This window comes from Acanthisitta chloris, unplaced genomic scaffold (assembly GCF_000695815.1).
Source record: "Acanthisitta chloris isolate BGI_N310 unplaced genomic scaffold, ASM69581v1 scaffold4224, whole genome shotgun sequence".
In the NCBI taxonomy this organism is placed as follows: Eukaryota; Metazoa; Chordata; class Aves; order Passeriformes; family Acanthisittidae; genus Acanthisitta; species Acanthisitta chloris.
In genome coordinates, this window is record NW_008669710.1 from 21,902 (window position 1) to 38,268 (window position 16,367).

The following is a 16,367-nucleotide window of genomic DNA, read 5'->3' on the forward strand; positions in this document are numbered from 1 at the left end:
TCGCCCAGCTAGTTTTCATTAACAGCAGTTGACAGTGTCTCATGACAGCCAGCACTGCTGTGCACTCCAGCTCCAGGAAGAGAAAAAAATTACAGAATCCATATGAGTTAGTGGGTCATTACTGTGCAGGCTTCCATCAGTGTGAATGAAGAGCACAGCTCCTCATGGCAGGGCATGAGAAGATTCTCCTCGCTCCTGGTTCCCATCTCTGCCTTTTTGTTTCTGTTTTTAATTTTTTGCTATCTCATTTTTTTAACATAGTAAAATAGCATCATTATTAGCTATTTAAATAGTTTTCTATTAGGATGCATTTATGAGCCTCAGTCCACATGAATTAATGTAGGTGCCACATGAAGTTACAACATGGTATAAATATCCTATCTCTGTAACACAGGAGTTCAGACTTTGAGGGTTACATTTCTTCTCTTAGTGGGAAAGCACAGCTCTGCATCTTGCTTCATCAGAGGATAAAGTGGTGAGTAGTATTCTGGTATTGTTAAAATGACTCCTACACCTTATCCTCTTCTGAGTTTCCATCTTACAGATGAAATATACCTTACAAAAAACCAACAAACCACATTAAAAATGTCGATGTGAGAGACAAAGTAAGAAAAAATAGGATCACTGTCCCCATTTGAAACACAAGAATGCTTTACTCAATGCAACCCAGAAAGTCAGCAAATGAACTGGGAATTGAACTCTGAACCCTGACATTCAATACTATCCTTTCATACTTAAAGCCATCCTGTTTCTATTGCAGTGAGGCTAGAATGTAGTTTTAAGATATCTACTGTATTAAAGGTATAATTAAGAAGGTGGAATTTTGTCTGAACTGGGAATAAATTTTTTGTAAGCATATACACCTTCAGTGCTTTGACATTCTTTCTCTTACTAATACCTAAGTGTGAAAAGGAAAATTAGTCCGATTCAGAGTCCTGTTGAGCCAGAGGTTAATAATTTGCTTTTGAGCACTTAAAACCCTTACAGTTATTGCAAGCAATTTAATGGGACTATATCCTTGCTAGTTTATCAAGAGTAATTGGTAGCAGGCAGCTGATTATCCTGAAAACTTGTTGGAAATAGGTACTGAGGGCAAGGCAAGAGTGAGTGGTGTTAAGAGCTTTGGAAGATGTGAGAGTTGTCATTTCTAATCTGGTTTTAGATTCTGTGAAGAATTATAGTCAACTCTCTTGCTGTTGGTATCCTCAGGAGAAATTTGCAATTGTGCAGCTGATGTCTTTTTAATCTAGATAGTACCAGCTGGTGAGGGTGACAGTTATCCTTCTGGGGCTAGCAGGAGAAGAAAGGAAGCTGTGCATTAGAGCAACATCTAGCTAACGACTAATGCATCACATAGCTGTACTCTAGAGAAAAAAAACCCCACAACAAAACCAAAACATATTTTGCGACAGGAAAAAAGGCACGGGGGGGAAGCAAGAAATACTTAATTGGGGAATTAAATTTGTGTATTTTACCTATATCTAGAAACCAAAGACAGCGTAGCAGAAGGCCTTAAATACCAGCATTCAGTGTTGGAAAATCTGAGTGACACATATGACTTATTCAGGTGACTTCCCTACTAGCTTGCTAGCAGCACAGTCTTATCCCCAGTGTTTTCTTAGATCTTGCTCTGTTCTGAGGATTCATAGCAACTGGAGGCTGGGCTACCTAATAGCTTGTCCTGAAGTCATGTGTCATAAGATCTGTCTTGAAAATGCAACAGGAGACAAATTGCTCTTATCAATGAAAATGCTGAACAGTTTTTGTGCTCATCCACTGCATGAGATACCAGGCCACAGTGCCTCCTCGTAAGTCTGGTTTCAGAGTTTATTCATCTCTCTGGAAATCAGAACCACAATTTAGAATGAGAATAAAAGTTTCGGGGATTTTTTCTTTCTTTTTTTTTCTCTTTCATATTTTGCAGATTTATACAGCATCTCTTTCATTTGCTGTGTGAGTCTGCTGTTGACAGGGGTCACAGAAGACCATTTCTCATTCTTCTTCTTTATAAACCCTCTGTTCTAGTGAATATTTACCCAAACCAAGATGTTCTTCTAAATTGTGAACACTGCTGTGAAGTAACAGTGATTGGTCCTAAAGCTATTCATCAGAGCTCAGCTACCTCACCTTAGCTGCCATTATTCCCTATGCTTGGTACTTTGCTTGATATCACTAAACAGATATCAGAGGTACAGAGAACACACTCTCAAATATTTCTGTACAATTTACCTATCTTGAGTAGCATACAGCAAACAAGTAGACTTCCAAGAACATGGGGATTCAGCATGGCCTTTCAGATATATGTTAAGCCTTTATAAAGCCAGAACAGGATAAAAACAAATATATTAGATTCCACTTCAGCAGGTATTCAATTGCTTCCAAACTATTGCAGTTGCACTGATCTATATAAGAAATTCACTGTAGATGACCTGCTGACATCTTCATCCTCATGCTGAGGAAGGCTTTGATTTCAGGGTAATGATTTATCTTGGCTTTATTTTTACAAGACTACAGCAAATGAGATGCATTGTGAAGAAAGCATTTTCAGACAGTGTGTATGTTATTTTCATAACAGCAAAACATCCCAGCCTGAGTAAATACTTTATCATGTCAGTCTTTCATGATCTCCAACTTTCTAAACTGAACTTATTCGACTCCTCTTTTTCTCCTTCTGTTAAAAATGTACATGTTTTTCTGTATTGCTGTGTTTGAAACAGCATTCCTTTTGCCACAGAATAAAATACCTTTAGCAATTAATGGTGGATAGAAGTGTATCACTATATTACTATGTGCTTATTCAAACTTCTGTCACAAAAACATGGATTGGGGTTATTGACCTTTTCCTTTGTTTTTATATATTTGAAATTTTCATGTATCTACCAGGACCATTTAAAAATGTAATCTCACAAGTTATTTCAATATAAAATCAGGGGTTTTTAGCAAAATAGGAAAATATTTATTTTTCCTGAAAAGCTGACACAAGAAGGAAAGTTTGATACAAGTGCCTAATGTTGGAGTATTAGCTGAGAGTTATGTGACAACTCCCATAAACCGAAAAAAAAAAAAAAAGAGAAGAAAATAAAAGAAAGCAGATGGAATGGCTGTGGCTAATTCCATCTTGAAACCCCTAATTTACCAAGGCAAATGGAACTTGACATGGTGCAGAACCATTTATTCTCTCTTCTTTATTTCCTTTCTGAAGTCTAACTAAATTTTTATTATTATTATATTGAGTTCTATATTATTCCCTCTGGTAAGGTTTCCACTTGAAGCAGAAAAACAATATCTTATCAGAAAGGTGGGGGTACTTGCAATTATCTTTGACTAATTATCCTGTAAGCAGCTCTGTCATCCTTCAGGAAGACAATACACAGACTGTTTCATATGGAGGTATTTTAATGACTGGGCTTTTGAGAGAATAAGACTGTATTTTTCATTCTTAGACTGCAGTACAGTATCTTGGTTCTGAAATGTCAAATGAATGCTAATTGCACTTTGTTTAAAAACAAAAGCAAAACAAAACCCAGCAAACCCCTTAACACAAACGAGACAGAGATAGAGCCACATGATCAAAACGTGGCCTTTATTTTCCTTCTGTGGAACATGAAATTGTCTTGACATGTTTCTCTTTATGGAGTGCAGCCTGCAAAGATGTTATTGGACCAGTTTGAAATTATTTGTTTCATAACCAATTTTGTCAGTCTGCCCTTAATTGAGTGTAATTTTATATAGGAAAAAAATGCAGGCAAAACTTGTAGACCTCTAAGTACAGCAAAATGTACAGCAATACAGAAAATCTCTAATCTTGATTAGTGTCAAAGAAATCTTTTCCTATATAAATCTACTCAATGGTTGTTTGGTTTTTGTTTGTTTGGGTTTTTTTTGGGGGGATGTTTTCTTGGGGTTTTTTTTATGAAAGGAGGGGAAAATGGAAAAAACCAAATCACAAGACTGAGCACAGTTCTTCTACTCAGCTTTCAAAACTGTCAACTCTGCAGATTCTACCTCACTTTAATAGTCTGTAAATATACATTCCTATAAAATCAGTCGCTTCTAGATGACTTTATTTTAGGGGTTTGGCACGCAGAAGAAAGAAGTTTCTGTCAGTCATGAGCATGGAGGCCACTTGTTATATCCTCTCATTGCCACAGCTAGCTGTGAGGGGATCTGAGTTCACTCAGAAATATGCAGGACCCCAGTTTTGATGCTGTGGGTTTAACTGAGTTTTGGAAAAGTTATTTGTCTTCCAGGTCAGGCATTTGCTCTGTCTCAGGCACAACAGGCTTCAGCCACTGAGGCCTCTGTCTAATGCCCTCTCTCTTCTCTTAGAGTGAGAACGTTCCCAGTGCTGCATTGCTGGGGCAGAAAAACTGAAGCTTTCCATGAAGGTAGCATAGATAGCTTCACTTAAGGTTTTCCCTGAGTATAACTTAAACACCTCTAAACCTCTCATCTGCTACAAATCTGTCCAGTATTCCTACCAGCCTCACAGTTCAAAGTTCTCCATCTTTTAAAACATAGTTCGTAAGCTTGGATTAAAATGTTACAACTCGAAACCAAATCACTCCTCTGCAAAAGGCAAAAGAGCTATAATTGAACATCCCTGTTCCCTGGTGGTATATACTCTTGTTTCATCTGGATAATATGGAAAATATTTTCTTTCCATTATAAAATTCTATTTTATGGTGGACATGCTATTGCCTTACTGATCAGGATAAGTAAAACAAGATGAAATTGTTAAAAGAGCATTAATAACAGCAATGGATGCTGCAAAAATGAAAAATGCAAAAAAACACATATCTGTAAAAGCAGTTTAACATCTGAGAATTGAACCAATCAATGATTTCCATCTTTTAGCACAGTGTACTTTACACAAAGATATGCAAAATGCTTTGTAGTAAAATGTAGCCTAGGGAGACACTGAAAGCCTTTTAGAGAGATCTATAATAGCAAGTCATACACAGAAAAGTGAACATTACCATATGGCAACATAAAAGAAACTGAATTCAGAAGACATTACCAGTACAAATAGGTATATACTTTAGGGATGAATGGAACTGCATAATTAATTTCTAAGACATATATATAACAACCACACTGATAACACAATTTTCAGGTTGCATCTATGGCATTATGAACTTATTTTCTCTAGACCATTTTCAAATTGTCTGTAGCCTTGGGTTCATAGGAAGTGGTAGATGGATTACAGTCACACAGAAACCATGTCCCTTCACTGGGGTAAATGCTTAGAGTATGGAGAACTGTTTGGGGAAAATATCACTATGTTTTTAACAGTTCTGATATACTTCCTGTGGCATTTGCACTGGTCACTCTTGGGTTTGGACTTCTGTCCTATCTGCTGAGTGAGTTGGTCTTTTATTCTGTTCATACACCCCTAGGTACTTCATAGATAAAGTGATCTGACACACATTATAAATTGCAGGACTAATACCTTAAATATTTGTCAGTATGTCTTTCAGTGTCCAGTATGTATCAGTGTCCAGACAGGGTATGCCCTGTCTGGACACTGATACATCCTATCACCAATATCTCAAGCCTTTTAATACACACTTTTTATTTAATAGAAGTTGAACTTTAGTTTTGCGTTTCAGCATAACAATTTCAATATATATGAAGATTTATAAAATAAATTCTACTTGCTTCACTTGTCTGCTTTAAAAATTCAATTATAACTAAGTAATTTTTCCAGAAGATTCAGAAGCAGTAATTATTTGAGGGCCTTGTGTTGGCACAAATTAAAATACTTTTACAACACCTCATCATTATTTCTTACTAAATATACTTTCTACATGATTTTTATTATTTCTGAATTTTCTATCCAGGCATACATATAACTCATTGGCATTACAGGAGTCCCATATGCAGGGCACGTATACAGATAATATCTCTGTAATTCTATTGGGTTTTTATGATAAGTTTTCAGATTTTCTGGGTAATAATGAAATAGTCAAGAATTCTCACAGAGCAGCAAACAGTGCAGCAAGTATTACTACTAGAGTTTCTCATTTAATGAGTTTGTTACAGCATAACTTGCAAGGCCAGTAGACTGCCATGTAACCAATGATAGTATTTATATCACAGATATAGTAGTTCTTAAAATGATTGTGAAATATTTTCTCTCTATAATAAGGGAACTGACCCACCTTTTTTCAGGGAAGGTTCCACTTCACCTAAACCAAGAGAAAAAAAAGTGTCAGAAAAAAGATATAATTTTAAAAATCCCACATTTTTTTCTCATGTTGACTCATTTTAATTTCAAAAAGTAACCTTTCTTCTTTATATGCTAAATGACAGGCATCTATTCTGAGATTTTGGATTTTTCATAAAGAATCTCTTACCATAAGGTTTATGGCAGATAACTTCAAGCTGTTGTAGTAACCAAGGAAACATTCAAATCTGTGTTTGTACTTCTGAATATTAACTTGTGACTGCAATTTACAATTTGCTTGATTTTATGCATGTCTCCATGCTTTAAGGAAAGGTCCAGTGGTTCTTTTTTAGTTACAAATGATAAAATGTATAGACAGGTTAGCAAGATCGTAAATCTAACATTGCTTCCAGTGAAATCTAAGGCAAAAAAATAATTTCAGTGGAACTATGAGCACTTGATGGCTGTAGTATGTTATGCCACCTCCATGTAGGACATGGAATTCAAAGTAGTGAGTCTGAATGACTGTGGCTAGTGTGCAGCCTCAGCTGCAGTGACTGCAGTGCCGAGAGGACAAGGTGTGCGTATGCACTTCGTTTTTATGATACAGTGCAGTAAGTTGCCTACTGCCTTTTCACACTCCTGGTTGATACTGAAGAAATTCTACTTGGGCCAACGGCTGTTAAGACTGAGCTTTCCAGACACCTGGTGATGATTCAGATCTTGAATTTTTGTATGTCAGGTATTTTATGACCTTCCCTTCTGCCATTAACACTTCTACATTTGAGTCTTTGAAAGTTTGCACACGCTTTGGGAGTTATGAAGTGATAAAATTGTACACTCATCAAATTTTACCAAGCTCTCCATATTTCATCTTTTCTGTTTTGCAACCATATGAGAGACTGGCTTTCTGCTAGTTGTAAATCATATCTCAGAATAGGATGCCCAGTTCACAGACTGACATGTAGCAGCTTATCTATTAGCATTCATATATGGTGCTAACATAAAAAGCTCATGCACACATTTGAAAGGCAGATATTTGATAATATCTAAAGTTTATGAACAAGAAGATAGAAGACAATTTCAGTACATGTTGCATTTTAATTATATTCTGTTATAGTCAAGCAGAATATAAAATAAACTACCATGAAATGAAGATGTCACTCCTACACTCACCACTTGTCAAAATGACCAATATGATGTGACAGGATAATCCACTACTGCTCTGTTTATACTGGGAAACTAGATTTTGAGGTTTGTTTGGTGGGGTTTTCTGCTCTGTTGTTGATTTTGTCTTTTATTATTAGCAGAAGGGTAGTTATTTTCAAACTCAAAATGTTAGCAATTTACTTTCATTTATCAGATGATATCAGAAAAATGGAAGAAAAATAATTCCTAATAAACTGAATAATTTGGACTATGTCATCCAAAATTCCCTTAGTTCAGCTGAAATGCTGTTGGATTTTTTTCAATATATTTTCCTGTCATCAATATATCAAATAAAAGAAGTTCTGAGTTTTTTGATTTCTTTTGTATATTTACTGGGGTCCTTTAGATTACTGCTGATTAAAACAAAATAGCCATTGCCATTGTCTGAAGCAATATCCTGATGCAAACCTTGGATGTGGTTTTGAAGTCTTGTATAAATTCATGCTCTTTACTTCAAGATGTACTAATGGTAATATCTAATTCTGACAGCTTTTCCGTAATGGTACATTAAACATGAGATGAAAGCTTACAAAGAGGCAAATTTACTGATTGGAATAACCAGTAGATGCTTTATTAGCAACAAAGTTCACATTTTGTTTTCTTTGACCTTCTTGTCTGGGAGGTTAAAAGCTGAGTAAGCCAACATAATGCATGTAAAACAGCAGTTAGAGCAGTTACAGAAGTCTTTACATTTCAAATACCTTCATCACTGTCATCATCATCACTCCATACGAAGTCAGACAGTAAAGAAAAAAAGCCATAAATCCATTCAGAGGATTCTTCGAATGTCTCATGAATGATTCTCAGTGGTTCTGTGCTGAGCTTGTTAACAGATCTTCCTGAGTGCAGAGTTTAAAATAAAAGTGGTTTGAAAAAAACCCAAATAACTTCTTCAGTGATAAAACTTACTCTACATTTTATACAGGACTAATTATACTACCTCTTTTAACAGAAACAAAACCTGTGAATGTTAATTTGTATTATTCAAGGATTTGAGGACAGCTCTCCTCACTGCGCAAGACGGGCATAAAGTGTATCCTACTGCACTTGGTGTTCTCAGTGTGATTAAGGACCCAAGGTACAATTTGGTCTCATACTGTGCTCCATGTTTTGAGTCGTCTGAAGCTTTGTTGGGCAAGATAAAAAATATAGACTTGATTCTACCTAAAATTCATTGGTTTAGACAATTTCTTCCTTTCAGCCCATTTCTTTTGCTTTGACTTGGCTCTCCTACCTCTTGATGCCTGTTAAGGATTCAGTGCCATCAGTGTCCCACTCCTCATGTCATATCTCCCTCTGAGCACCCTCCACACAAATCCTGGCTGAGGAAATTGCTGAGCCCTGGTTTAACCACACTGACAGACTGTGTCATTGACATCGAGCACATGCAAAGGATGGGACGAAGAAAGTTGTGTATACTCAGCCCAAAATAAACCTGAGTCCAGGACGAAGGGGGATGCAAATCCTAGTAGTGACATGCAGACAGCTACTTTCAAACACATACTCCTGTGTATCTGGTTCTTGTCTTACAACTTTTTCTAGAGTTTCTTTCACATACACTTAGGCACATCTTCATGCTTAACTTGTTCGGGCCTTACTGCTCATCTAGGCGAGTAAACTATAAGACAAGGAAGCTGTGTAGTTTAATGTGCTCCAACTTCCTGGGACTTCTGATGCAAGTGAGACCCCTGGTCCCCACTGTATCCACACCCAGGGGATGCAACCATCAGTGGGGTAATATCAGTATTCCCTTAAAGGCTTTTCCAATTGTGATTTCACCAGATTTCTCCCTACCTGACACAGCATCAAGCCTTTGACACAGTGTTCCTTCTGGCCATTCTGTGCAGTAAACTTCTATATTCTTGAACTCTGTACCAAACACTGCTTAGGAAGAGGGACAACTCTCATTCAGTCTATGTGACTGTCCAACTGTATTTGAAATGGCAGACTGAAGTGCTGCCTGGTATGTGTGAAGATTTCTTACAAATGTAGAGAATTGAAAGTAGACCACGAATACGATTTGACCTGTTGGTCTGGTTTGTTCCTAGGAATTTCCATAGAAATATAGACACTGAATTTAACAATATCAAGATGGGAACCATATTTCTGTTTAATACTGTCTTTCTGTAGGTAAATGTTTTAGCAGGAAGCTAAACACAGGTTTCTTCAGAGCTACTTCTGATTGCAGCGTTCTGACTCACATGCCAAGTCTCACATGGACTTGCAGGTTACAAAGGCAGGCAAGGTGCAGGCTTGAAGCAACTTCTTCGATGGCAGCAGTCTGAACACTTATTTTCTTAAAGTGCTCTAATGAAATTTACAGGCAACATTATTTGATATATAAAAGTATCTCTAAATAGTTCCTTTTATTCCTAATTAATTAAGCTGAAACAGAAAAGACCTGACTGATTTTCTACTCATTATTAATAATGTAGACCAAAGAAATATTGTACTCAATTTTTAAAAAATATTGCATTAGATATATGCTACTGAACAATCACTCACATCAAATAAATTAAAGGTGTGACATGATGAAATTACACAATCCAAAGAAATAGGCATGATCTCATAATTTAGTGTACTATTTTGTGCACTATTTTATTCAGAAAGAGTAGTATAATAGTGAATAATTATTTTGTTTAGTAAAAGGTGCTTATTTATTTACAATGGTTTCATGCATTGAGATGTAGAGATTTAATTTTTTTAACTGATTTGCCACAAGTATTCTTCTCAAGCATTAACCTCGAGGATGAATACCTATACTTAGGCTCTTAAAAAAGCAAATCTGTGACCCAAACCCTGATGTCAATTGCACTTTGTCCTAATCTAGAGGTTCTGAGGAATCCAAGTGAACTAATAAAATGGACATGGCCAGAGAGGTCTTAGTATAACCATGGTTTTGATTCGCAAGCAGGTTTAACTTTGGACAGATGCCTTGATTTCTACTCTGGTTATCCACATACCTTTTACCCACTAGTTGCTTAGGGAGGGCTCAGTTGCTTTTATAGCCACAGGCATTTACAGCCTCATGGAATACAGGTGGAAACTAAACAAGAACTGGTATAAATTTATTTTAATATACTGGTCTATCAATTAGCAGTTCAAGAACTCCTTCACAGGTAGCAGAGCTGTCCCTCCTGGGCAGGCAAGGGAAATGCTCAGACAAGAGCAAGATCAAGAGCAGAGGAAATTAATCCAACCACCCCAAGGCAAACCATCTTTGCTGATGAATCAGAGTCCTCAACGTCATATCCTGGTCTTTAATTCATAACATCTCCATAGCACACTATGAAAAGGGATTAGAAATTAGAAGTGTCCAGAGGTGAAATTCTCCAGTCATGCCTGTACTAACAGGCCTGAGTTGCAAATCCTGTTTAACATAGAAAGTTTAGAAAAGTCAGTTTGGAACTGTGCAGAGGACACTTTAATGGTATTTGCAAAAAGAAATTTTGTATTCAAACAGATGCTGTGAGCTCACTTGAGGTCTGGTGCAAGTGACAAGCCTGGACAATTGTCTTCTTGTGCACAGACCTTCTGTTTACCTTCTGTTGTATTTCCAGTTTTTTTTAAATGTAGTTCTAAGAGTAACAACATGTCCTAAAATTCTTAAGAACACTATACCAGGTAATGTTGAAGTGAAAATTGCAGCTGATTAAATCCATGCTTTCAGCTTTTTCCACAATTTTGACAATAGAAGGTGCTACTAGTTCCTTGGCAGAAGAAAAAACCCCTAGAAACAAATGAAATAAAACAATTCTCATGGTAACAAGTATTGAGAAAGATGCCATCTACCTCACACACATGAAAAGAAAGGCAACCATTTCCAGAGGATTTGCATACCCTTGGTTCAAGAATGAAGCTGAAAGGGAGCAGATTTTCATAACAAAATTTGAGCTTGATATTTTGATACAGTGTAAATTTTTTTTTTTTTGTATTTACAGATGTCCAATGGAACAGTATGAATAGAATGTAGCCTTGTATTCAACACATTCAGGCTGAATTAGCTGTCTTCTGTCTGACTTTTATTTTCTTACCAAACCTTAGAACACTAATTAGTTTAACAATAAGATCACAACACCTAACTTTTGTTAGCATATGCGATATAGTGTGTAATATATAATTTGTAACTAATTTAAGGCTATGAACTATAATTAATATATGATATATCGTATATAATCTATTGCACTGTGAGTAGAAGGGGCGGGATCTTGAATTTAAACTGTAAAGAGTTTTCATGAATACAGAATATTTCTCAGATAGATACACACTGTGAAGTTCTTTTCCTGAACTTTTAACTAAAGACTGAGCCAATTATTTATCTTAGATAATGTAGTAAAAAATTACTAAATGCCTGTTGAAGGAGGAAGGAGGAGAAAGGAAGTAAATGGTTTCTCAGGAGGCTAAGCTCAGGGATGAAGCATGCAATTAATATTGAAGAATTTTGTTGGCAGTATGTAATTTCAATTAATCACAGTTTAAATTCAGATTATCTTATCTACCCAAATGTACCTGAAAGGGTATTGAATCCCTGTTGGTTTCTAGACTCCCTCAAAAGCCAGTAGAGAAAGACATATTGTGACCTTCAGAAGGCAAGTCTCTCGCTTTTCTCTGAAACCTTTTTCAGGTTATATGAACTAATTTCCAAAGATATCCATTCCTTTCCCTTGACTGGAAAGGTAAGGAAGTCTGAAAACTTAGCATGGACATGACACCTTATTTTCATATGACTGAGGTAGTGAGGCTGTTTCATATTTAAATCCTTCTTCTCATTGTACACTTTGGTTAAGCACTTAGATTTGTAACTTTAAATTCATAATTAATTCCAGGTCAGCTATGACTATTCAGCTTGATGAATTGCTTACATTGCACAACAGCACTGGTACCACCAAAAATGCTTTGCTAGAACATTTTGCTTTGTCATGGTCTTTGTTACTTGGTACAGTATGAGTGATGTTCTTCAGATCAGTAAAAGTTCATCTGTACTTGTGCTATCAGCTTCACTGCATGCTCAGTGAGAACAATTAACAGTTTTGCCTTTTTGTTTTCAGTGGCAACATAAATATTTAAAATCCAAAACTTTTTGGAAAATGCTGAAATTTCGAAGTAAAAGCTGGCAGAGAAATTTAATAACTTTGTATGCTACCTTTCAACAAAACCTTCTTGTAGGAAAATTCAACTGAATTTGATTGGAGAATGTTTGTTACCTATAATAGATATCTGCATAACAATTGTGAAGCTTGTTTGGATTTTCTTTACTAAACATATGCAAATTTATTAGTATAATTATTTAAGTGATAATTTCAGATGTGTTGTAGGTATTAAATACTTCTGAAAACTCTCTAAGTAATGTGAAGTTGTCACATCAAATTAAACTGCTACAATTCTTTGTAGGTCTCTGGCTTTACTGGTACAGAAAGAGTAATTTGATTAAATATGTGGGAACAAGAATTCTGACCTACTAATTTCTTAATTTTTGAAGTCTCCTTGGCTCAGAGTTCCAACTGATTTGAAAATTTAATTTATAAATTTAGGTCCTTTAACACTGACTTTTGGAAACAAGAACTGAGTAATCATGTGGTATGATTTGCTATAGCTCCTCAAGCAAATTTGGTTATATTCATGGTCTGTGACATTTATTCCTGTGAAATGCACAACAGAAATGACTAATTGAGTTATCTGTGCAAATCACTTCAGTCATTATTCCAGTCTTAATAACTCTGCCCAAAATGTAGTCTCCTATCAATCTTTTTTGCTTGTCAAATAGTTAAATGCATATTCAGAGTTCAACCTATGATAAACTGTACTTTTGTTTTTAATGAATTGCAGCAAATTAGTTAATAATTGTTGGATTTTCATCAATTACATATTTTGACTCCAGTGAATTGAATGCAATTAAGTTACAAATGATGGTAATTATCTGGTGCAAAGATTGATCTGTGAGATATAAACTATTTCATTGATACTGACAAGGTACAGCTGATGAAGACAGAATTTCTGTCATGTTTAATAAAATACAAAAGCCTAACATCAGTTTGTGATAATAGAACACCTCCCAGTTTTAGTAAAATATACTCTTATAAATATAGAGACCTATATTATCATTTTAAATTTATATATTTTAAGTTTTAGTAGTAGTACTTTCTTTCTCTGATCTTTTGAAAAGTAGTGTCTAAGATACTCAACTCAATACACACATAAAGTCTTCCATTATTAATATTCCAGTTTATCAACATGGATGTCCTTAGGTCTTATCTTTCTATTTCATAGACTCATATTTTTGTCAAGCTTTAAGCACTAAACTATAAGCTATAACCAGAAAAAGGTAAGCTATAACCAGAAAAAACTCTGATAGGTGCTATTGAATTTTAAGTATGAAATAATAATTTATTTTTAATTGTATTGATTTATTATATATAATAACAATGCCAATGAAAATGCAGACACAGAATTTCTCAATAATTTCCATTTTATAAGTAGTTATATTGTAAATATGAAGACTACAGCCTGTAGTATAAATCTCTCTCTTTCTATTATCAGCCCTAGACAATTATATTGAGTCAAAGTCCATACAGAAAATCTTACCTGAAAGTGGTTAAAGAGGCAGTTACAACTAGAATTCACTTGCCAAAATTTAGAAAGAAATTCACAAACTGTCACAAAGTATCAGGTTATTTCATGTACTTTTGATCTAGCCCTACATGTGGACAGGAATGTAGACTTAGGATGGGCTTTACATGTAATTTATGCAGCTTCATTTAATATCAGCTGAAACGTTCTGATTTGATGGGTCAGACCCTAGTGAGGTGCCACTTTCTGAAGCAGATATACATTTAAAATAATTTCAAACTTCATTTTCTTTTTCATTCTATGGATTCGAGTCTCTGTCTAAGAACACAGATCTTAACTTCAGATTAAAAATCTGTTAAGTAATCATATAACAGCATTTTTTAAAGGGCATTTAAAGGGTAAAATTAGTGTGTCTCAGCTTGACAGCATTTCCTGGGAATGTCCTGACTGGGGGCGTCTCAGCTGTCAGATCTATTTCAAGCGTGATGTGAAAATCAGGGGAAGGCTGTTGCAATGGACTTTGCAGCCCCAGCCAGCTGGGGTTGAGGTTAGCTGAGAAGCAGTGCTGCTGTGTCCTGCTACTCTGCTTGTGCCCGTGCCTTGTTACCATCGCACACGCGTATCACAACACTGCAGGCAGAAGTCTTTACCAGGTGGCAAACAGGGATCATCACAATGTTGTGAATAGGTGGCTATAGCTGATGGCAACAGGATGAACCCCCAACAAAAGAAAGGAAGAAATACCATTAGCAATAATGAACATTCTCAGCTGTCTCTCGGCTAAAGGAAGCACTTAAGGAGTAAAGTGAGGGGTTGTTTAATCTCTGTTGGGGCTGCTGTTACAAAGCAGAAATTGGAGTCCATTAAAAACAAAAACAATATGCTGTAGGTGTGAGATAATAGCAATATGAGTCAGAGCAATGTACAAATGTGGCTGAATAAGGCACAGGTATTTTCACAAGTTGCAAACAAATTCTATTGTTGAAAAGAATATATTACATATAGTTGATTCTAGTTGAGTTACTTCAATTTGTTCAAAAGCAAATAACCAAAGAATTGCATTATTGCAATTGTTACTGAGATGAATTACTGGTTTTGTTTGTTTGTTTAAAATTAGAAATTTCACAGATACCATTATGTGCTGGAAATTTGGTTTGTGTTTTGTGTCCCATGAAGCATATTTAAGCATACAAGACTTATTTTTCCTCTTAGATCCTTCCCTATTCATTGAAACAGTTTCTGAAATTTCATATTTTCAACTTCATGACCTCATGAACCTTGATCTATCACAATTTATCATTTTGTATATGCTAGACCTTTTCTAATGAATGCAGCACTTTCAGCACAGCAACACTTCATAGACTGTCATTTTTTCCAGTATAAACTTATCTTCTAGGGTTTTATAACTCAGCTATGTGATCTGCTACAGAATGAAACATGGGAAACCAGATATCATCTGGGTAGCTCTTCTTTACACTGGAATTGGGCTAAAATCCCTTTAATTATTTTTATCATTATGGAAAACAGAAAAAATATTTGTATGCTTTGGGTACACTAGTTAAAGTCTCATATAAGTTAATTGAGAATTTCATTAAGAAGTTTGAAACGGGTAAGCTGTTTAATCATGCTTTGGTTTGACACATGTTAATACAATAAAAATAGTGTTTCAGAAGACTATAGCACTGTTTTGATAAATTCAAGGGTGAGAGATTTGTCTAGGGTTTTGCACGTGTGTACAAGGGACAAAATTATTTGCTCCATTAAGTTTGCTGGTGCTTTATGCTAAGCACCAGACACAGTTCATTCTTTTTCATGAATAAGTGCAAAGGTATAATCAGTTTTAACACTGATGGATATATTGTCATAAAATACAAGTGAAATATAAGCACACTCTTCTTTTTGCAGTTCTTAAAATATTTCCAGTGAATATGAACCCAACAGGGTGACTACAGTGAGATGATGTTCTAGGAGAAAAATGTATGTATATATTCCTAATAATGATTATGTCACCTACCCCCCAAATAAAACCACCTGACAAGCCAACAACCAAAACCAAACCAAACCAAGACAGAAACAAAACCACCCCACTAGAATAGCCATATTTTGCTGACTTCCATTTCTGTTTATGACAACACACTCTGGAACTAACAGGTTTTGCATGTTACAGTTTTACTATGAAGGAGATTGGGGAAAATAATGTCCACGTCAGTTACACTGTACAAGTGGTTTAGAGTCATGTTCTTTACTTTTATGTGTCTTTTTTTCTCCAAGACACAGATTTTCATGTGATTATATGGTTCCTAATTTTTGTTTGTTTTGATCCACAGGAGAATATTAATAGGTATATTCCATATATACCACTGATGGGCATCCAAAAGCTTTCTGTGACTATATGACAGTAAAAGAAATGACCATAAACAGG

At 35.6% G+C, this 16,367-nt stretch overlaps 1 protein-coding gene across 1 annotated transcript in view; it reads right to left on the reverse strand.

Moving 5' to 3' along the window:
• The window catches only part of TRDN (triadin), a gene marked incomplete at its 5' end in the record, with an annotated part of 39,741 nt that overhangs the window by 18,462 nt on the left and 4,912 nt on the right, over positions 1-16,367 (reverse strand). The window contains 2 exon segments of the mRNA XM_009073410.1: positions 515-537; positions 8,080-8,217. Of these exon segments, the coding sequence (XP_009071658.1) occupies positions 515-537; positions 8,080-8,217 (161 nt within the window).